Source organism: Laccaria bicolor, genomic scaffold (assembly GCF_000143565.1).
Source record: "Laccaria bicolor S238N-H82 LACBIscaffold_1 genomic scaffold, whole genome shotgun sequence".
Lineage (NCBI taxonomy): Eukaryota > Fungi > Basidiomycota > Agaricomycetes > Agaricales > Hydnangiaceae > Laccaria > Laccaria bicolor.
In genome coordinates this window covers 798,075-819,384 of record NW_001889872.1, presented here as the reverse complement: position 1 = coordinate 819,384, position 21,310 = coordinate 798,075, and the positions used below count along the sequence as shown (strand labels likewise).

The following is a 21,310-nucleotide window of genomic DNA, read 5'->3' as shown; positions in this document are numbered from 1 at the left end:
TTTCTTGGGACTATTACTTGTTGTTTTCCTATTTTACTTTTTTTTCATGCTCAATGGTACATATCCCGGGGGTGATCTTTCTAGTCGACAATGAAATCTGGTCTTAGTTTACAACATCGAATTTTCAGGCAAAAACACCGATAGGGCACTGTTTCCATTCCCTCTCTTCGTCAAGGACCCTCCACCCTGCCAATTGTAAATCGAGACTTTGCCTTTGTACAGACAACATCCGTTTTGGAGGTTCGGGCAGGAAGATTGATTGAAGGCTTTGCAGCCTTTCACTCATTACTAGGAGGTCTTGTGGCTCCCAATCCTTTTCGACGGTCAGTTTGACGATCACCCAAGTGAAACATTGCTTACAGCAGCAAAGTTTCGAGGCGGACTGAGCAGCAGGGCAAGCGTTCTATCCATTTCTTGATCTCGACAGATTCTTCGTAAAAGTGTAGAGGCCCTAGGATCGCAGTGAGATCAGCCTCGAATTTTCAACGGGATATTGCATCCTACGCAGTTCGAGGGTGTTTGGAGGATGACAGATGATGGCCAAGTCCCCGCACCAGTGCTACAGTAACATCCCTTTTCAAATCAACTTTTGACCATAATTCTCCACTCCACGTCTCGATAGCCCACATCACCCAAGAAGCCAGAAATACTTCATAAGAAGGATCTGGATTGGTTTCCAGCTTCGCGTCGTCGATATTTAGAAGACGAGAGCAGATGACATCGCAAAGCACAACAGCAAAGTTGGAGCGAACACTTTGTATATGTTTCAAAAGTGGACACCAGAGCGAGATGGCATTCTTTTGGGGGGTGAAGGTGCTTTCTTCAAGGGTCCTCTTCCTTCATGTGTGTCAAAAATATGAGGGTTATGAGAAGAGGTTCGCCTACTTTTTCGCCAGTGGAACCAAAGCACCCTTTTCCAAGAGGGAATCGCATAGTCTTTTTATTGCCCATCTCTCTTTAGCCGAGGACGAATCATTGGACTGACTTGGTTCCCATCCCTCCTCTTGCACGGCAAGACCAGCCACCACCTCGGCCTCGGCTATCCATCTCTCAATGTCCTTCATAACCGTGACAATGTCGAGCGTGTATTGACCGGTTACGGATGCGTCTCTTGTGACGATTTTCATTAGACCTTTGTATTGTTTCAAAACGGGCGTAAGTGAACGTAATGGGCGTGCAACCTGCTGTGGGGCAGAGAATGGATTTATGGTAGGTAAAAAGTAATTGTGGAGAAGCCAGGACATCGACTGCCGTGGATAGATTGAGTTCCGCAAGGCCAGGAAAGATAATTATTCACCTGCCGAGCTGCCTCGCGAAGAAGGCCGATGCTGGGGAGGTCTTCGTGCGTAGCGGCGTGTCGAAGCTCAACAAGCCATGAAGGAAAGCCAAGTTGAGTGGCTATGGAGGCAATCGAACGAGCATAGGCCCCAACTTGGAGAGGGTCGACGAGACCATTGACAAGTCGAATGATGGCTGTCGCGTAGCTCTGGCGAAGAGAGAGGTGGGAAGGTAAGGCCGACTGGGGGACATCTTGTGCGATCACAACCAACAATGATAGTGTCGACTCGAGGGCGTGCGGAAGAGTGGTTATGTTTTTCCAAGCAGATAGCTGTTTGACGTTTAGCCAACAAAAGCAAAACACTGATATTTCACATACTCTGTTGATTGCTAGCAACTTGGAGTCTCCGTTATCGTCGTCGGTGTATATCCATGAGCAAAGTTGCTCCAGTTCGCCGACGGACGCCCATGGAACTCGACGGGGAAGTCGCATTCGGTGCCAAAGATAAAAGGAATGTTCACGTGCCCTCACTTCCCGAATAGGAAAATATGAACTTGGTGCCATACTCAGTTTAAGCTTTAGTTGCTGCTTCACGAATCACGATATCAGAATACCCAACGCGATACCTTTCACGATATCTTTCACGATACCTTCCACGATACCATTAGGAATCCCTCATTTCCTTGGAATATGCCTCACCTTGACACGAGAGGAATCATCTCAGCGGTCGAAATCGTTTTCTATACACCCATCGCCTTGCTAACGGTTTATCTCGTGTATCGATACGCCTTTCGGCGTGATGCTGGATGGCTGTTTCTTTCTATCTTTTCCATGGGTAAATTTGTCAATTCTTGCAATATCATCTCTCAAACTTATCAACAAATGCAGCTCGGATAGCAGGAGGAGCCTTGCTCGTAGCCGCAGAGTCGCAACCAACCAAAATATCTCTATTTTCTGCCGCGTACATCATGGATCCAGCAGCACTAACTATGCTGTTATTGTCAACGCTTGGTTTTCTCGGGATGGTGTATGTTCTGTCGCCCAGGTTCACGTTGGTTGTCTTTCTGATACTTCTTGGGCAGAGGACAACACACTTACAGCGAGCAACACCGTGTTACGTTGATATTCAGGTTTTTTGGACTGCTCGGTCTCATTAGCCTGGCTTTGTCCATAGCAGGGGGAGTATTGAGCACAAAAAGTGCCCATCCCAGCACAGCCCTGACCTTGCGCCGAGCCGGCGTTTGCATCCTAGCTGGACTATACGTTTTTCTATTCTTGGCCCACCTGGGCAGTTGGGGGTACCGCTGGTACATGAGGACTTACCGTCGAAATGTGAGTGAATCCATCTTCCTAGCAAATCTGTTTCCTGACATTCATTTGTCACAGCTTCTCTTTGGAATTACCGTTGCTCTGCCGTTTATGGGCGTCCGTATGGCGTATGCTGTGATGGCTGCCTGGTCCTCGTCGGATCTGGATGGAAAACATCTATCTTCAAACCCAACACTGGCCAAGATGAACCCAGTCACGGGTGACTGGGTTCTTTATCTTGTTCTTTCTGTTATTATGGAATTTATAGTCACTGCGATGTACTTATTCTCAAGTACTGTTCTGTCGCAGAGACGTCATTAGAATTGTGGGGAGAAGAGCGCTGGATGATAGAAACGATGTGTTTGAGCCCCGCGTCGGCTCTGTAATAGGCTTATTCCATGTGCTAGTATCTTGTACAGACCTTAGTATTACAAATGACAGTCGATTTGTATACTACGACAGGATAATAATGTGTTTGAGCTGCATAGTCAAGCCTCTTCCCTTTCATTATTTTACAATGAACAACTGCAGTTTGGAAGAAGCTCCGGCTTAATTGAGCTCAGATTCCATCTCCCCTGTCAGAACCACTACCCTTGGTCACGATTTGGATGAGAAAGAGTTGTTCTCTGACTGCGCCTTGAGAACTGCTGTGAGGGTTAGGAGAGAAAACAGATTCCAAAAATTGTTGAACTTTTGATGAATCGGTCACGTGGTGGTATGTAGCCAAGGTCAATCGCTTGCCAAAATTCAAACAGCAGCATCTGCCTGCGTTCGCCGTTCGCGTCGATGTTCACGTCCAACAGTATTCACGTTCAACGACTGTCAAGTTCTAGCAACCTCGAGATGTGAGCGGCGAATTATGATGAGTCAGACTCAGAGTGACTCACCAACCCCGAGCTTACTCAACGCGAGCTTACGCGTATCGACGCGCGTTCAGCGACATTTACCATCGTTCACCAACCTTCCAGCTCTTTCTACCATTTATCATGTTCAGCTATAAAAGCTCACAAGTTTTTTCTTGGCCCGACATTCAATATCGCTAAATCACCCTCAATATGTTACTTCGCACCCCAACCACTTCGATCGACCTCTCGCAGTTGAGCCCCCGTGATCGGTATCTCTTTTCTCTCGCTCAAGCCAGAGCGGCAGAAGCTGAGTACATCGCCTACGAGGCTAAACGCGAGGAGGAAGCTCTCCTCCATCGACTCCAGCTTCAGCATACTCGTCGTCATACCGCCCGCCTATCCATCTTCAACTATGGGCCGTTGCACTCCAACCATAGCTTACAGTCACCTTATCAACAGTTTAACCAGTCTTCGCTGAAACAAGACGTTCAGGCCCGCTGCCGCGAGGAGAGGGAAGCAGCCTTGTTGCGAGAGCAGTTGTGTCAGGTAAGTCGTGAACTACGCCACGGAAATTTAAATTGGCACTAACCCAAGTCTAGGCTCTGCTGGAAGACCACCAAAGCTCCGTTCCTGTGAACTGCTCAAAACAATCTCATGGTGTTCCTTATCACTCGAGCCCGTGTGGGTTCCGCTCTGAAGGACCCCCTAGGACCGCAAAAGAAAATGTACGTCACTTCGTTTAGCTGCACCATTTATTTTCTCAAAATGCTCTTGTTAGCGTCAGTCGAAATCTGAGTTTTCGAAAGATGTTTTCCTTGGGTTGGGACTGAAGGATGAAGTTGCGACCGAGATTCATGATACCATACACGCCATACTTGCGTCTCTTGCCGACTCATCTGCTTCCCGTCCAAACGAGGCTCAAACGAATAGCTCCATGAAGGGAAAGTACAAGGAGTCCGTTACTGAAGCACGATCCACACCACCGTCACAGAACGCGACGTCCGAAGATGTCGTTCGGTCTTTTGACGTTGTCGAACGCATCGAAACCGCTCTTGAAACTTTGAATGACGATTTTCATTTCCCAACCCAACTCGACTTCATCTCTACACACCTCCACGATGTTGGTGACGCACTTGTCAAAGGCACGTCCCGCCTGGCATTCAGCGCTCGCAATCATCCTGTCAGGTACTACGAGCAAGCGTTAACTTCCCTCCTGTCTCGGCTTGACTCGATTGATAGCTTTGGGAACGAAGCGCTGAGAACGAAAAGGAAGGAGGTTGTCCGCAGGGTCGAAACAGCTCTAGACGAACTTGAAAGAGGCATAGAGGCATCGCACAAGGTTGCTTCCGATGCGTCAACGCACGAGAGGAAGCCGGAAGAGGCTCAGGTTCTGCCCCTTGTTTCTGACAGCATGAAGCAGGGGGCGCTCCCAGATGTTAACGCCACCGGTAGCAGCACGACTGTTTTCGACGATGTTGCAACTGAGAAAGAAGATGTGATCTCTTCATCAAATGCCGAGACGATTAGCCCCCCCTCGGAAATTCTCACTACCGAGCCGGAAGAAGGGTCTTCACCCTCTGCGGTATCTGTTTCTGGAATGTCACGTTGCAGCGATGACGAACAGGAGGAAGAAATCAACGCCTCTCAGCCACCGTCTGGCGGGGAGGTTGTGGTGGATGCCCACGCTGTCTTAGATGTTCCTATTGAGGCAGCAGTGCCAATCGTTCCAACTGTCCTCAATCTCGGATCTCCCGTCGAACCAGAGGACGTCAGTGCGTTTCTGTTGACTGACGTGACGGATGTGCCGCAATCATCGGGGCCGTTGCCGTCTCATTTAACCGATGACCTTGGTAGTGATTGGTCGGATGTTGAAGAGGAACAATCTTAAGTAAATGAGGTTGATGTGAAGGTCCACTTGTAAGATTATCTATCCAAATCTATCCCTGGTGATTATGTATTTTTTTGTACCTACTTAACGAAGATGATATCCAACACGCAATGCAAGTACTATGTTTGTGTCGGTGTGGTAGATTTCGAACATATCTGTTCCTCAAGCCCTGTTGCCTTTCTTTTTCTTGTTCACTACCTTGAAACCCCATTCTGGCTGCGCTGTCTTTGGCGTTGCTTTCACCACATCAGCGATCGAAACTGGTTTTGCCGGGGTCTTGCTCGTAGTGCTGACACCCTTGGGTCGGGCTGCGGCATCAGCTTTACGCTTTGAGACAAAGTCAGATGCAAAACGGCGGCCGTCGAGCGTCGTACTATGTTCGTATATTGTGTCGGATATGAGCTCAATAGTCGACGGATCAGGATCCAACGAGAAAGACAATAGCATCGCCATGATTTCCTCAACTAAGATTGAAATGATTGTCATTAATCAAATGAAAATGGACGGCAGAGCAGTTTACCGTTGACAGTTTTGTTGAGGCCCTTCAATGACTCGCTCAGCCATTTCAAGAAATCGTGAGATGGTGTTGCAGGAAAATCTTCTGCCTTGGGAGCTGGTGCAGTTGGCTTTAACACGGCTGCTGGAAGGGCAGCACTTCTAGCTCCATTGACACGAACGGACGGCGATGAGTTGATCGGAGTGGATGATCCAGAAGGAGATAGCACAGTAGGCCGGACGGCTGTCAAAGCTGGGGACGATAATTTGCCACTTGGTCCAACTGTGGTCCAGGCATTATTACTCTGTGTAAGATTAGGGGTGATCACAACCTTATATCATAAAAATCAAATCATGAAGGCGAAGAAAAATAGTCTACATACCTTGGCCGTGGAGTCTGCGTAAGCTCTTTTGGCTGTGGCTGTGGCAGCAGTTTCCTTTATCGCCAGCTTCTTGCGCTTTTCCTCTTCCTCCTGGATTTCCTTCATCGTCTTCGCCGCTGGGGGCTTCACGGGTGTTGTCCAAACAGGAAGGGTGATGTTGTTCGGAGCGGCTGAAACGGTAGGAAGCGACTCCTTGACAGATACACCTCCACGTGCGCCTGTCTGAGAGGTAGGCAGGCCCCATGAAGCGGTGAAGGGTTGTACATCTTCTTTTCCATCTACAGCGGTAGATCCGCGAGCAGCACGTTCTCGCTCCCTTTCTGCAGCTTTACGACTTTCCGCTTTCTTTGCTTCAGCTTCTTGTATCCCCCGCAGGCTTAAGGGAACCCCGGGGGCCCGAGATTTCTTTTTCTCTTCCTCTTTAACCCAAGCAACTTTTGGCGTCGGCGGCGTCGGTGCCGATGATTCGGCAACTTGGCTAGTCGGCTTCGAGTGTTGAATTGGTGTGATAATCTTGCTTTGAGCAGTTGGGACAGACAAATCTTCAGACGACGTTACAGGCTCCGGGATTCCTTGCGAGGAGATAATTTGGTCTTGTGTTTCTTTGGGGGAAACCACTGAGCATTCCGGCCCTTCATGTTGTTGATTGTGCTGACCACCATTGGTGACTGTTGAACCGCTGGGTTCTGGGTCCTTCCAAGGGTCTTCAAGAATGCCTTGAGATGCGACTACCCACGGAGAAGGCTCGTTTGATTGTGAACTAGGCCTAGAGATATGACTGCCTCGACCCCAAGGTGATGGTTGGGCGTGAGTAGCGGGGACTGAGATCGTATTTGTTGATGTGGGGTGAGGAACTTCGAAGGGCCCTGGGCGTCGAGACTGAGATTCTTCCTGTACACTTTTCCATGGTGTAGCGACTTCAGCAATTATTGGACTAGCGCCTTGACTGCCTGAAGGTGGGGTGAAAGTCGTGTGATCGGGGCTGATTCTGTGTCCAGTGTCTGGCTGCTGCGCCGACAAGTACTCCTGTACAGGCGAATGTGAAAGCAATCGACGATCAAGAATTGTATTTGAGGGACCATGAGTTTGGTTGTCCTCGTGTAACGCATTGTGAGGATTACCGGCGTCGCCATTCCCATATATCTGGTGAGCACGATGAGCACCAGGCAGGCTATCACTGGAAATTATGGTTGGCCTGTTGGAGAGATCGTTGTAAGTGGAGGAGGAAACCATTATAGCCGGCTCGGCTCCAAAGGTGTCCTGACTCCAAGGTCCTTGCGCTGAAGCGTAGCCAGTAACGCGTTCGTATACGTCCAGCAAGGGACCTTGACCAACTGGGACGTTGCCAAACGATGGCGAACGTAATGCTAGCGCCGGATCGTGTGCATAATCATGGCTAGGTCTCCTGCTGGCAAATAGAGGACCTGTATCAGGGGTTGCAGGATATCCGAGCCCAGCTGAATCCCCCCCAAAATAAAGGTTGCTGCTCGCTCTTCCCCCGAATGAAGAGGGATCTGGTGATGAATCACCAAAGCGACCCGTGCCAAATGATGATGAAGGAGAATCAGACGGATTAGAGCCAGTGCCAATATAAGAATCGAGTGTTGAGCTACGCAACGATCGAACTGGTGCGGGTTGATAAGGGTTGGAGAAAACGTTTTGGTTTGCGATTGAGTGGAGGGGCTGCAGAGGAGAACCATTCTGTAGAGATAAACCAGGTGGGAGAACCGGAACGAAAGGCGAAAGAAATATTTTATCGCCACGCGTAAGCTTTGCCAATTCCTCAACAGTGATCCATTGCGAGTCCAAGTGCGTACGTTTCATAGGGAGGTCGACGGAGAAATACCCATCATCATACCACTTCTGCATCAAGTCAGCGCGAAACGGGCCTGAGACGTCGTTAGCCTCATAAGAGGGTGGGACAGACTATACTTACCTTGGACCTGACCAGTTGGATCCTTGTAGGACCACTCGACACCTGCAAGATCGCGCACATCTGAAAACGAATTGTGTATCCCTGTGGCGCCGAGAGGATCAAGTGGGTTTGCGTAGCCATGATGTGACTGAGTATGCCCTCTCGACTCAGAGTCAAAAGCGTCTGACGACGGATATAAATCAGAACGGCTTTCACTTTGTGTATGCTCGGCAGCGAGTGAGGTCACAAGTGGGGGACGAGTCCGTCGTTCTGCATCTGCACCAACTTCTTCCTCTTTCTCCTCCCTGATTCCTGCGTTCTTATCATCATGTTCCCAATCACCTCCAGAGTCGCGATATGTAGCAGCTCCAGATTTCAATGACGCCTCAGACGCACGACGTCGAGAAGTCCACGAATCTCCATTATTGAGTACGCCATCAAAATTCGGCATAAACCCAGCACGCGAGCGGGGGGAAGGAAGAGCGACGTTTCTAGGAGAAGCCGCATGTGTTTGGAGCGCCGAGAGCGACTGTTTGCGGGAAATGTTCGAGGCCGGCGGTTCTGATGAAGGGCGTTAAGAATACTGAGGGGGGACAAAACAGCAGAATCGCACCGGTATTGCTGTCATGACGCTTGAGCGTGCCAAATCGTTCTCTAGATGGGCTACCAGTAGCGGAGGTTGTATTAAGAGCCATTCGAGGGCGCTCAATCCCGAGCGCGGACGTATTCAAGGGAGAAAGATAATCGGTAGATTGACGTCGACGGAGATCGGAGTTCAAAGGACCTGTGAAAAGCTGAACAAACGGTGAGGGGCGATGAAATAGGTTGAGAGTTCATAATGGCGACCGCTTGCCTTCCTTTCTGCATCACCCATTTCGCGCAGCCCTATTGGTTCGCTTCCTAACTCGCGGACAACACCCTCCCATCGTTCGACCTCTAGCGCAAGGCCACCCTTGGTACCTTCTCTGTAAATTCGCAGGAGATCATTCTTTGAATAACGGAATGGATGAGCTTCATCTGGTTTTTCAGGGTGTGCTTGAGAGACCGGCGAGACGAGAGCTGAATAGGTGGACATGGCTGGAGTGGCTGCAGAGAGTGGTGGAGAGGGTGGTGGCTGTGAACGCGAGAGAGGCTGGTGCTTGGTGCGCATCCATTCAGGCCCAAAATGCATGGTAGTTGTAGACATTTATATTTTGTAGATGTAGTTTGTGAGGATGAGGTGTACGCGGTATTTTTCAAAAATTCTGAATCAGTGTCGGTTCAGCTAAAGTTTCTTCACACACGTGGAAAATCATTCTCGTTGCTGAGTTTTAAATAGCATAAATAACAACCAACTCCAGTCCACATCCCTTGAACGCTGCTCTATATACATTATATCAACTCATTTTAACCCGCCAAACGGACGTTGGTAATGCTACAACTCAAGTCAGTCGATATCCCACTTGAACGAAACGGCAATCTGACCTTGAAGCTTGCGAGCCGTCGGCAAAATGAATGCCAACAGAAAGACGACTCCAAACGCCATGCAAATCGCCGAAACGATGTAGTATCCATCTCGCTCTGTGGTACATATGCCATTGATTTCGTGGCACAGCTTCTTTCCATGATCCGACACGCATTCCGTCGCTGCAATACCGACATGAACATAAGCATCAGAACGGCTTAAATGAAGTGTCATACCTTGAACTTTGACATCCATGCCAGCATCAGGCACTTGGCATATCGCGACGCTGAAGAGGTCAACACCTACTAGGGGGTCAATTAATGGCCTTGCAAGCAGGCGGTAACCACATTCCTTTCAAAACGAACCACTTTGGCCAAGTGCCACCCATGTTGGTAAAGGTGTTCAGCAGCTAAAGAAAAACGAATAAGATTTGATGAGGACCTAGTTGTGAAGCGTACCGTCATGTATGTCCCTCCAATTAGTGGATCAGATACTCGCGTGTGAAACGCTGAGATGCCAACAAATTGAACGGTCCTGTATTCGTTCATTTGAATATTAGCACTCCTTCGAGAGCGGAGACCGATCTTACGAGGCAAAAGATGATAGTACTGTGTGAAATATGAGAAATGCGAAGAAACCAAGGGTTATCGGGGGTTTCGGGAACCAGTAGACAACGAGGGTGGCAATCAGACAAAAGAGAAGGCGAGGCCAAAACGCGTGCATCCATGGCCTAAGAGGACGATCGCCCCTAGACCACTTGGCTGCTAGCCACCCGCCTGTTATTTGAAACGGAAAATCAATCAACACAGCAATCGCGAGGTCCTCGCGTCTAAAACCCTTCTCCACCATCTTAAGAGAAGTGGCGGCCTCGTTTGCTGCGAATCCAACCTTAGCGAATAGATGCATAAGGATGAGGAGTTGAACATCTGGTTGTAAATTTGTTAGAGCAACCCGCAAGTCAAATGGAATATAATTCTGATCACGTTTTAGCTTGCAGATAGTCCAGATTGTCTTGTAAACAGCTGTTATGCTCATATCTGCTTCACTAGCAGGTTCTTTGTCCTGTGAGGTATATTAGGACTGAAATGTAGGAAAGACAAAGTCCGCGCACCTCTTTCTTGAAGAATAGCAGCCAGAATGTAACTAGATAACAAACAATGCTCCAGAACCTCAAGTAGCCGCTCAGGCTTAGTTGAGGAACGCCCCATCTCGCACTGCGGGCAGGTTATCAATATTTCGAAATATCTATCGGACGGACATACGCAAAAGCTTCGCTGTTGAAGGCGAGGAATACCGTGAAGGAAGCGAAGAAGCCAGTATTGAGTCCAATCGTTTGACACGTTGATGCGTACGATAAACAATCTTGCGAAAGAAGGGTGAGCGCCCAGCCTTGAAAAAGATCATTACGGGGTACAATTAATAAACTGGAGGAAGGTACCATCGACGGCTATATCTACATTGATCACGTCAACGTGCTGCACGGGATCAAGAAATTATTGCTTACCTTGTGTAGCAGAAAACAACACAAGCAGCGTAAAGATGACGGTAAGTTCAGTAACATTGTTTCCCGGCTAAAACTGGTAAAAGATGACATTACACAGGAATATGAGGGTGCTTACATCGTCAAGAAGTTTTTGGACGTTAAGCGAGATGTAAAGCATTAGAGTTCCCACAATCAGCTGCATTGGTATGATCCATGACTTTCGACGCCCAACGGATCTGATGAAAACGGAGTCGACGATGGGCGACCAGAGGAGTTTGAGGGAATACGGATAACTTGACAACGCAAACGTCGCAAGTTGCGAGTATGACAAATGTTCTTTGAGAAGAAATGGCACAGATCCTATACACAAAATAAAATAAGGACGGTAGTATGGAACATGTTCAAAGCACGACAGACCTAAAGCAAGCCCAAGCTGATCAACAAGGGCTTGATAATTAGCGCAATTTTGCTTACGGTGATTTAAGTCGACCGTACCGGAACACCCTGAATAAGATCTTTGTGCACTTGAGAAGATGTCAGAATGACTAGGAGAAGAAACTCACAGAGAACGCAGAGTAAAACCATACTCCTCTTATCCCTCGCTGAAATCGGCCGCTTGGATTCGGGGAGAAGTTCTTGATTCTCGCGCTCACCCAAGTCTCGGGCCGCTTGCTGACGTTCATCTTCACCGAGAAGTGTCAACTCTAAGTCTTCTTCCCCATCCTCCAATGTCGGCACACGCGGCGTCCTTGGAGTACGTGGAGAAATGTGTATGCTGCTCAAAGACGAGGAGACGGCCATTGAATCTGGACGAGATTTGCCTCTCATAGCCTCGTTTTTGCTTCGCGAGAGACTTGTTTTGGAGAAACGCTGGCAATTGCACGTGCCAAATCCCAGTCGCGTCGCGACCCAACGTGTCACAACCTACTTAAACTTGACTCACTAGACAGACTACAGACAGACACCTACGCACATCCGTAGTTTCCAACGTGTCAGTACGCGGCAACGACTATCCCCACAAAGCGGCATTCATACTCCTAGCTTCTGGTGTCGTCCTGATCTCAAAACTATCTTGAGCGTTACGGGTCACTCGGACGAACCTTATACCCAATCTTTTGTATCATTTCTCGCCACAACTTACGATTGCACCTGTCATGAGCGACTTTCAACGATTGACGATTATGGCTGAGGCTCCATTACAATCGAGACCGCTCGATGAATATATAAGCAGACCCGGAAAAACATAAGTGACCATCTCACTTGCCTTCCTCCTATTTGGTGTCAATGTTCCTCTATCTGTCTTTGAAATTTTTCCTCCTTAGCCTTGGATTCTTGATCGTCTTTGTGTCCCGTTACATTTTCCACTTGCTCTTGACAAGACGCGTCCTCTCTCGGATTCCCGGGCCTCCACCGTCATCTCTTCTCTGGGGCGAAGAATGGAATCTATATCAGAGCGCACCTGGCTCTCCCTACATCGAGTGGCACAAGAGATATGGAAAAGTCGTCAAATTTTCGGGTGCCCTTTGGGTATGCGACTTGTCAAATTCATTCAAGTTGCGCCATTGATGTTTCTAATAGCACCCAGTCGTATCCATAACCGATTTTAAAGCTATTTCTTTTATCCTAGGAGAAGGTATCTATAGTCTTCCCAAACCTCGAGGCGTCCGTGCCTGGTTTAGAGCGACCCTTGGGGAGGGTATCCTTTGGGTAGAAGGTCGGCGCAGCTTACTTTATAACGTTTCCTCTGACCTGAATAATATGCTCGACAAGGGAAACTTGCTCATGAACACCAACGGCGTATTCTAGCTCCAGCATTAAAGTATGATTTCGCCGTATCCCATTTTGTTCAACCAAACTCAAGGTCCTTACCGAAGCCAGCAAGCCGTTCGTGGCTTGACACCAGTTTTTTTTGAGACTTCGGCAAAATTAGCAATGCAATGGACGAAGCTTTTTGATGCAAGCTCAGTGGACGAAATGGAAATTGACATTACCAATTGGGCTGGTCGGTTTGCGTGCGTTCACGATCTATCCTCCGTCTCGCTGAAGTTTTGACGCATTTATGTGTCCATAGGCTTGACACCATCGGACGAGCTGCGTTCTCTTATGATTTTGACTGCCTTTCAGGCGCGCCCCATCCTCTAGAAGAGGCCCTAAATGGATTAACGAACTGTGAACACAAAAGTTCGTCCTTCTATATGAGAGCGCTCTTCTGGCTGTTTCCTCCCGTGCTTTCCATGGGGAAGAAGGGTGAGATGATCCAGAAAACAAAATATGAACTTGGTGTGATTGCATCCAGGATGTGGTGGGACGCAAAAGTCGCAGGGGATCGTGACAGCAAAACCGTAATGGCACACATGCGTAAGATCATTTTCCACTCTTGCACGTTTCAATTACATTTATTTTCTAGTACGACGAGATGACTCGTTCCCCCATTCTCTTCTGGACGAGCAACACGTAGTTTCTCAGATGCGAACCATCATTTCGGCTGGTTATGAGACTGTGTCAGCTGTCGTAGCTGTGAGAATCTATACTCATTCACATTTGTGCTCAGTTACTAATTCTCTTGTGTAGTGGATACTCTACGAACTAGCTTCCGATAATCAACTTCAGGTTGCCCTCAGGGAAGAATTCTCTTCTTTGCTAGATCACTCGATGGACTCTGTGAACAGCCGCTGCCCCCTTCTTGATGCCGTTTTGAAGGAGACTTTGAGATTACATCCCGCGATCCTAGAAAACCATCACGAGGTATGACTGCCTAACCAGCCATAATCTCAGCATCGTTCAATTTTAATCCTTACCATCCAGACTGCCCACGATATCTGTCTCCCTCTTTCAGAACCGATTCCCGGGATGAATGAACTGCAACTCTTTTTACCGAAAGGAACGCTGTTGGTGATACCAGTGAATGCGATACAGTCTGACCCAGAAATATGGGGGCCTGATGCGAAGATCTTTCGGCCCCAACGGTGGTTGGAAATGAAGCAGAATGGCAATCGTCGCGGCCGCGAGCTCCTAGCATTCAGCGAGGGGTAGGGCATTTGCCATTTTGAGGCGATTGAACTAAAAGTGTTTCACAGACCCCGCTCATGTATTGGGAAATCGTTTGCAATAGCGGAGATCAAGGTAAGAACGCCTTGATTAGAAATTACAAACACCCTCTGATATGTATGTTTGCCAGGCTCTCGTTGTAACACTCGTCCGCCAATTTTCCTTTACTTGCCCCTACGAGATTGAGGCTTTCCAAAGCTTCGTCGTTCGGCCTCGTGTCAAAAATCAAACCGCCAGTTCACTTCCTCTACTTGTTCGCAGACTGTAAATAACTCATTCTAGCAAGCAATCTTTAGCACTTATGATAACTTCAATGATCTATATACCTCCTCCTTATCTTGGTCAATGGGGCTTGTGCTCTTCTCATAAATATTAGGGTATTTTAACGTATTTTATAATTAAGCATATTTGCTTATGAATGGATACGCGGTGTAAGTTTGAGTTTACAACCATCTTTAGGGAAGCAAGTCGCAATAATCCTGCGAGAGATCGTCAAGCCAAGATCAAAAGCTGTGAATTCAAGACTTACTCGACAGTGTTGCTAAGAGGAGTGACCTCGTGTTCCCAATCCATCATGGCACATGCAGTAGCAAGCACCAGTGTCATGTTCATGGTTGCGTATTCGAGGCCGATGCAGCGATGAGGTCCACTCCCAAAAACGAGATAATTTTTTGGGTTAGAATTCGCCAGGCCCTGAGGATCTAACCACCTCTCAGGGTTAAAGGACTCTGGATCGGGGTAAACGGAGCTGTCGTGAAGAGAGTTGTAAAAGGATGGGATGACCATGCTGTTGGCTGGAACAGTGTAATCATCAGTGATGGGGAAGGCTTTGGTAGCTTTGTACGGGACCTAATAGAATTAATGAACAGGGGGGTGGAGGACATGTATGGTGACCAACAAACCATCAGAACGGGAGGTTGTACTCGCATGCTTTCTTTGACAACAGCCTGAAGATAAGGCATTTGAGCCAGCGTTTCAAGAGACAATGCTCGCTCGTAATCGCCCTGACGAACTCGCTCCTGCTCTTCTTTGACCTTTGCCATAACCTCAGGATGATCAGCGAGATGTTGGAAACCATAGATCAAACCGCTGGACATGGCATCTTGCGATGCAAACAAGAACGAAAATACGACCATGGCCATCTCGAGGTCGCTAAATTCTTTTCGATAGTTGTACGTCGGGTCGGCGAGTACTTGAACCCACTCGTCCAGCATGCACTCCGGCTCAGCGCCATTAGCCATCGCGATTTTGCTGTTATGGGCGGCGAGTTCGAGCCACCGCATGGCAACTTTACGAGCTTGGATCGCTTTGTAAACTTTGGTTCCAGGCAAAGCTAGGGGGAAGTTGACGAGTTCGAGTGCTTGCGTAATTGCCCAGTATTTCTCATTAATTTCTCGAGCGGCGTGCTCGGGGATGTGATTTCCACAGAAGACGCGCAAGGAAGTATCCATGTTCATGGCTCGGGCAGTCATCATGATGGGCTGAGCTGCACCCGTCTTCGCAGCCTCCGCAAGCCAGTTTTTGAGATGCTTGCGCGTGATGCTCTCCTGAATGGCGACGTAGATACTAGAGAATATGAGGTGAATATGTTGATCAAAGTGAATATCGGACGTACCCAAGGGCCTTGCGAGTGAATAAAGCATTCAAACCACGTCTATATTGCACATGGTCTTTCCCAGTAAGGAACACCCTGAACAGCATTAGGTATGGTGAACATGTTGGCGACGTAGAAAAAAATTACCAGTTCTCAGGGGAAAGAATTTGTTTACCAGCATGAACCAGGGCAGGTTCTGCGAAGGAAGGGGAGTTGAGAATCTTGCGTGCGTATTCATTTGAGGAGGCCATTACGATGAAGCTTAAGCAAAATCAGCAAAGAGCGGGGGACGCGAAGAAAGTTGAACCAACATATTGAAGACGCTGACCGCGCTAAGAGCACCAGAATTCCATTGTTTCTTGTAGGATTCCATGGATGGCGACATGGAGTCTGCAAATTTACCGATGAGGGGGATTGTCCACTTGTCGCTGGGAAGATGGCGCTTCTTGAAGCGATAGACGGACTGTTCAAGGACAAGAAGAGCAATGACGATTGCGATGGTAGTATAGAACCATGTTGCAGACTTGCCGTATGCAACAGAGGGAACAGCGAAGGAATAGAGAGAAGGATTGGCCGTGGAGGCTGGTATTTTGGCAGAAGCTAGGCGATCCATGGAGAAGTGAGGGAAGACCCAAGGAATATAAATATACTTACAACCTGCTTACAACTTTCTGGAGAATCGTATCATTCCTTTTCTTTTTTTCGGTCATTTTCGGGCCGATTTTAGGCTAAGCCTTGTGTCCAACATCACATGACCGCGACCTCATGCCTGTCACAGTCCAGTGAAGTCACATCATCATGCTCCCATTACGGATCTCAAGGCAAAGTTTTCCAAGGTTAACGCGCCTATACTCCCAATCTTCCTTGGAAGCTAAATATGCCCAAAAGCTGCGTAAACGAGCACAGGAGTGAGGTCCACGCTTTTGTGAGAACACCTACATAATAAATTATTCGTCGTCACAGAGCAGGAACCACTGTAGAAGAACTCAAAGCAAAGATCAAGTCGGACCAACAAGAGGCTGGACGCCAGAATGCAGTTCCAGTAAATCATACTGGCGGCCTCTCCATAAAACCATCTTGGAAACCTTCCTCGGGAGCCAAGGGCCGAAAAGACAGCTCGCCTGTAAAGGTAAGTTCCGCCTACTTTCTTTAGCCAATTTCGCTCATCATTATCAGCCATTGGACACAATTCTCAATCTTCCGCGTATCATGGCCACCCCGCACTCTGCTGCGCAGGTTTCTTCCCTGTGGACTGCCTACCATCTCTCGCGCTCAGGTGGGACTGGCCGCGGATATCTCTGTGCTTCCATTCCATTGCCTCTCTACTTGAAAATGGAAGCAGTAGGCCAAAAATATCCGTCTTTCGTAGTCGCCTTGCCGCGCCCAAAGAATCCCTCTGATGACCAATTGGCGGAAAATGGTTCTGATACTGCATATGAGTTTTACTTTTTGCAGTGGAGTTTCCACGATCGACCTCCCGTTCCCTCCCCTGAGAACAATCCCTTTGTGAATACGACTCCAGCACCCTCAAAGAACCCACAAATCTCTACCGTGCTCTTCACACCCTTGCAGGAATACAAGCTCCGAGGTGCATACGCAACCCCATATCTTGTCTTGACACACTACACAGATCTGGCATCCACCCACGGCATTTCCCTTTTGAGAGGAGAAATTACTGCGTCTTCTGCGGGTACTGATCGCTACCTATTAGGCCAAGACGATGCACAGTTGTTATCAATGGCTATCCAAAAATTTTATCTCTGGGGAGAAAACAAGGAGTGTGGCGACAGCGAGCGTCTCCTGCGCACTTTCCACGACAATCCAGGTGAATTCAAATGGAAAGAGTTACTAAAATTCGGGAGCTTGAGTTTGTAAAACCTCCTTTCTAATGCAATGCCAGCACATCGGGATTATAATGGTATCTATTTGTCCAGGAAGTGCTTGGTTCCGTGAGAGATCAGCCAACAGCTAAATACGTCGGAAGCGAGTGACTACACCTTTTCTAGGGTGCTGAAATCATCGGAGCTTTCTTAACCCACTCTCTCTTCTCAACCTCTTCTACCATGAACACTGCAAAGGCGAGCCTAGGCAAGAGGGTGCCCACTTTTCCGTCGCCGATATATCCCCCAACAACGGCCCTCGACTCGGTATTCGTCAAGACCGGGACCCTGACAATGGTCCAGTCAAGATCTTCGCCTTTGGTCCTTACGATGTCGCCAATTGCCACGACATCTTTATACGCGCTGTGTGCGAAAGTGGAAACAAATGTGACAAACGATTTGAAGATGAGACTAAATTTGTCATGTTCATCTGTAATAGAGGCGGTACCCAAGCAGAGAAGGCGTTTTATATTATGTTTGTGCATGAGGTCGATGAGGTTGGAGTAACCCTTGGCTAGGGGTGTATCGGAGGGATGCCACGGACCGGGACCAAGAGCAGAGAGAATGACATCAACACCTTGTAAAGCATTCGCGAGGGCGTCGAGATCTTCTAGCTGACCTTTGACGACAACCACGGAAGGATTCGTTGCAAGATCTGCAGGTAGTTTTTCAGGAGACCTAGCATATATGACAATAACGCCTTGAGGATAGGCTACAAGAGCTTGGCGGACGAGAAGGAGACCTGAAGGACCTGTAGCGCCCAGGATCAAGAAACGCATGGTGGTATGAAGCAAACCAAGTGTGACAGTGTGACGCTATGAGGGTGTGCTATTCCAATTGCCCAGCGCTTGGGCTTCCTTTTCCAGCGCCAAGATAGCCTTGCCAATCTCTTCCTCTTCTTTTACATCCAGTTCCATCATCTCCCTCTCATACGTCCGTCCAAACCACTCAGCGAGTCCAGCCATCTCCTTTTCAATCCCCACTGCCGCCCCCTTCGCCGTCTCGATACTCCCCGCTTTCACATCATCTAGCCCACACGCGATAACCTTGTCAAACCACGCAAGTGGTTCTCGAGTGACGTTAAGCGCAAAGCCGTGCGACGTCAACCTGTGCCGGACTTGCACACCGATGCTTGCCAGTTTTGTCTTCGCATCGAGAAACACGCCAGTATGCTCTGATGGGCAGTGTTTTATCCCGTGTGCTTCGTCTAGGTGACGTTCAAGCATCTTTTGCATGCGGCAGACATATTCTCGGGCACCCATGATGGGTGTGTATCGCCCAAGGTCCATCAACGGATAGCCAACGATTTGGCCAGGCCCATGGTATGTCAGCTGCCCTCCACGAGTCGCAGGAACAAAATCGGCGCCGATGGCAGTGAGGCGGGTTTTCTCATCTTGAAGAGATGGATCAGTCTGCCGACGGCCAGACGTGTATACGGGACGGTGCTGAAGAAGGAGAAGAATGTCCTTGTGCGCGGAAAGGCGACGATGAGATAGCTGGATATTGTGCAGTTGCTCCTGAAGGGCTAGCGTGGATGCATAGGGCAACGGATGGCGGAAGCAGTGGAAAAAAATTGGAGGCAACATGGGGATTGTTTGCATTTGCTTGAAAGAGAAGGCGTTGGCACTTCTGGTCCCCGGAATCTGACATGCGATCATTGCATGATAAAAATGTCAATCGCAAATGCATCCGCTCCGTCCCTCTTTTTCTCCATCTCCCACTCCCTCGCCTCCCCCCACTCAGCCCCACCAGCTCATTTTTCTCGTGTATTTGGATGGGGTTCAGCCCTGACGGCTCAACTAGCTCATACAGAGCCTTTTTTTCCCGTTCGTTGCCTGTCTTCTCTTTCACGCTCTACTAAAATCCCCTCAGGCGCCGTTAACGATTTAAAACAGTGAATGGCTTCTGATCAGCTAACCAGGTCAGGTTGGTTCTTAACTTTCTCGTAGATATGACCACGGAGATCTCTCCTTCATTATTATCGCTGGAGCTATGGTCTCTTTCATGATCCCGGGATTGGGTGTGTAAGATCTTAGCAATCAACAAAACCACCTCACTAATCGATAATCTGCTGACAAGCCTTCCTTTATTCCGGTCTGTCACGGCGAAAAAGCGCTCGTACGTTGCGTTCCTGAACTCGCCAGACCATAATTGTTAATTTCCTTTTTCTGATTTAGTTTCGTTGATATGGGCTGTGTCTGCAAGCAATGCTGTCGTCATTTTTCAATGGTACTTCTGGGGCTATTCTCTAGGATTCTCGACGACAGCTACAAATGGGTTTATTGGGAACCTCAGAAATTTCGGTCTCATGAAGGTCCTGGCAGAGCCTTCGCCAGGTTCTCCTTTGGTTCCCGACATTCTCTACGCATTTTTCCAGATGGAGTTTGCCTGTGTGACGGCTTCTATCCTAATGGGTGGCCTTGCTGAGCGTGGAAGAGTTTTCCCTGCGATGGTCTTTACTTTTATCTGGATGACACTTGTCTACTGCCCTCTTGTTTGCTGGATCTGGAGCACCCATGGATGGGCGTTTAAATGGGGCGTTCTTGATTTTGCAGGTCAGAATATATTGGATTTTCAAAGATTGTATTCAATTCCTTTTTTTATCAAAAATCAGGTGGGGGCCCTGTTGAAATCGGGAGTGGTATCGGTGGTCTTGCATATTCGTGGGTTTTGGGTCGGAGACATGAGAGGGAGTTGCTTAATTTCCGCCCTCACAACGTCTCCTTGGTTGGACTTGGCAGTGAGCCTCTTTGAACCACACATCGCAAGCATTCTTTTAATCGCATATAGCTTCCATGTTATGGTTCGGGTGGATCGGTTTCAACGGAGGGAGTGCCTTTGGAGCCAACCTTCGTGCCATTTTTGCGATTTGGAATACCATGATAGCTGCTGCATTCGGCGCGATGGTTTGGTGTTTGCTGGATTATCGTATAGAGCGTCGCTGGAGTATGGTTGGCCTTTGCTCTGGGACTATTGCTGGTCTGGTGGCCGCAACTCCATCGTCAGGATACCTGAGACCCTGGTCATCCGTTATTGTTGGCATCCTATCTGGCGCATTTTGTAATTTTGCGACAAAGTGTAGGTGTTCAGTAATAATATGTCCAGCAAACCGCTGATACACAGTAGTGAAATTTTTGATGCGGATTGATGACGCTTTGGACCTTTTCGCCGAGCATGCAGTAGGAGGGATGATCGGTCTTATCCTCAACGCATTCTTCGCATCTTCGTCGATTACTAGCATGGACGACGTTAGCAGCATCCCTGGCGGATGGGTAGATCACAACTGGAAGCAACTGTATAAACAGTTTGCTTACGTTTGTGCTACATCCGCTTACACATTCACGCTCACAGCAATGATAGCAAAAGCGATAGACACCATCCCTGGCATGAGTTTAAGGTGTACGCCTGAGGGGGAGATGCTTGGCATGGATGAAGTTGAGGTAAGCAGAATTTGTCGGACTGCACGCCCACATTCCTCTCACAGTGCTACAGATCGGAGAGTTCGCCACAGATTATATCGAAATCCGCCGGAATGTCACGGACAGCGGCACGTTTGTGTCGCAGGAATCAAGAAATGGATTAAAGTTTGTCGCAGGCGGTGACCACCATGACCAGCCAAACTTCACCCCTCACCTTCCCGAAACAGAGCAGGCGAATGGCAATGGTCACCACCACCAAGAAGATGCCGATCCTGGGCAGGAAACTATCGTTGAAAAGGCAGAAGCCAATTCGGTGGCAGCAACATAAC

At 48.5% G+C, this 21,310-nt stretch overlaps 11 protein-coding genes across 11 annotated transcripts; 5 read left to right on the top strand and 6 right to left on the bottom strand.

Moving 5' to 3' along the window:
• Positions 1–124: 124 nt before the first annotated feature.
• Positions 125–1,771, bottom strand: LACBIDRAFT_300943 (uncharacterized protein; the record flags this gene model as incomplete). Its single annotated transcript, XM_001873288.1, has 6 exons — positions 125–313; positions 361–451; positions 505–837; positions 886–1,247; positions 1,298–1,609; positions 1,658–1,771. 6 exons carry the CDS (start codon positions 1,769–1,771, stop codon positions 125–127), a joined length of 1,401 nt encoding a protein of 466 aa, XP_001873323.1.
• A 99-nt stretch (positions 1,772–1,870) lies between these two features.
• Positions 1,871–3,043, top strand: LACBIDRAFT_300942 (uncharacterized protein). Its single transcript, XM_001873890.1, has 4 exons — positions 1,871–2,114; positions 2,168–2,306; positions 2,362–2,611; positions 2,666–3,043. The coding sequence occupies exons 1-4, from the start codon at positions 1,970–1,972 to the stop codon at positions 2,906–2,908; spliced, it is 777 nt and encodes a 258-aa protein (XP_001873925.1). The 5' UTR covers positions 1,871–1,969; the 3' UTR covers positions 2,909–3,043.
• Positions 3,044–3,642: 599 nt separating this feature from the next.
• LACBIDRAFT_300941 (uncharacterized protein) lies at positions 3,643–5,320 on the top strand (the record flags this gene model as incomplete). Its single annotated transcript, XM_001873889.1, has 3 exons — positions 3,643–3,978; positions 4,032–4,157; positions 4,211–5,320. The coding sequence occupies 3 exons, from the start codon at positions 3,643–3,645 to the stop codon at positions 5,318–5,320; spliced, it is 1,572 nt and encodes a 523-aa protein (XP_001873924.1).
• A 12-nt stretch (positions 5,321–5,332) lies between these two features.
• LACBIDRAFT_291613 (uncharacterized protein) lies at positions 5,333–9,299 on the bottom strand (the record flags this gene model as incomplete). Its single annotated transcript, XM_001873287.1, has 6 exons — positions 5,333–5,784; positions 5,841–6,147; positions 6,199–8,087; positions 8,135–8,674; positions 8,727–8,897; positions 8,918–9,299. 6 exons carry the CDS (start codon positions 9,297–9,299, stop codon positions 5,483–5,485), a joined length of 3,591 nt encoding a protein of 1,196 aa, XP_001873322.1. The 3' UTR covers positions 5,333–5,482.
• A 196-nt stretch (positions 9,300–9,495) lies between these two features.
• Positions 9,496–11,649, bottom strand: LACBIDRAFT_142711 (uncharacterized protein; the record flags this gene model as incomplete). Its single annotated transcript, XM_001873286.1, has 14 exons — positions 9,496–9,527; positions 9,578–9,882; positions 9,905–9,966; positions 10,016–10,091; positions 10,147–10,483; positions 10,541–10,619; positions 10,669–10,771; positions 10,820–10,946; positions 10,996–11,010; positions 11,062–11,128; positions 11,177–11,400; positions 11,458–11,473; positions 11,536–11,555; positions 11,604–11,649. Coding segments are annotated over 14 exons (1,509 nt in total), but the record flags the coding sequence as incomplete, so codon positions are not given.
• A 675-nt stretch (positions 11,650–12,324) lies between these two features.
• On the top strand, positions 12,325–14,356 carry LACBIDRAFT_300937 (uncharacterized protein; the record flags this gene model as incomplete). Its single annotated transcript, XM_001873888.1, has 10 exons — positions 12,325–12,567; positions 12,619–12,754; positions 12,811–12,859; positions 12,915–13,052; positions 13,112–13,398; positions 13,448–13,557; positions 13,612–13,785; positions 13,846–14,069; positions 14,118–14,163; positions 14,219–14,356. 10 exons carry the CDS (start codon positions 12,325–12,327, stop codon positions 14,354–14,356), a joined length of 1,545 nt encoding a protein of 514 aa, XP_001873923.1.
• Positions 14,317–16,295, bottom strand: ERG5 (cytochrome P450 sterol C22-desaturase; the record flags this gene model as incomplete). Its single annotated transcript, XM_001873285.1, has 6 exons — positions 14,317–14,567; positions 14,618–14,937; positions 14,991–15,654; positions 15,704–15,778; positions 15,830–15,943; positions 15,994–16,295. The coding sequence occupies 6 exons, from the start codon at positions 16,293–16,295 to the stop codon at positions 14,501–14,503; spliced, it is 1,542 nt and encodes a 513-aa protein (XP_001873320.1). The 3' UTR covers positions 14,317–14,500.
• Positions 16,296–16,480: 185 nt separating this feature from the next.
• Positions 16,481–17,557, top strand: LACBIDRAFT_300935 (uncharacterized protein; the record flags this gene model as incomplete). The annotated part of the gene is made up of 3 exons (XM_001873887.1): positions 16,481–16,590; positions 16,646–16,811; positions 16,859–17,557. 3 exons carry the CDS (start codon positions 16,481–16,483, stop codon positions 17,555–17,557), a joined length of 975 nt encoding a protein of 324 aa, XP_001873922.1.
• Positions 17,558–17,831: 274 nt separating this feature from the next.
• LACBIDRAFT_162197 (uncharacterized protein) lies at positions 17,832–18,335 on the bottom strand (the record flags this gene model as incomplete). Its single annotated transcript, XM_001873284.1, has 1 exon — positions 17,832–18,335. A coding segment is annotated over one exon (504 nt), but the record flags the coding sequence as incomplete, so codon positions are not given.
• A 42-nt stretch (positions 18,336–18,377) lies between these two features.
• Positions 18,378–19,220, bottom strand: LACBIDRAFT_300933 (uncharacterized protein; the record flags this gene model as incomplete). The annotated part of the gene is made up of 1 exon (XM_001873283.1): positions 18,378–19,220. The coding sequence occupies one exon, from the start codon at positions 19,218–19,220 to the stop codon at positions 18,378–18,380; it is 843 nt and encodes a 280-aa protein (XP_001873318.1).
• Positions 19,221–19,336: 116 nt separating this feature from the next.
• On the top strand, positions 19,337–21,309 carry LbAMT2.1 (ammonium transporter; the record flags this gene model as incomplete). The annotated part of the gene is made up of 9 exons (XM_001873886.1): positions 19,337–19,388; positions 19,435–19,456; positions 19,512–19,582; positions 19,642–19,680; positions 19,740–20,117; positions 20,177–20,302; positions 20,353–20,640; positions 20,689–21,002; positions 21,055–21,309. The coding sequence occupies 9 exons, from the start codon at positions 19,337–19,339 to the stop codon at positions 21,307–21,309; spliced, it is 1,545 nt and encodes a 514-aa protein (XP_001873921.1).
• Position 21,310: the final 1 nt, after the last annotated feature.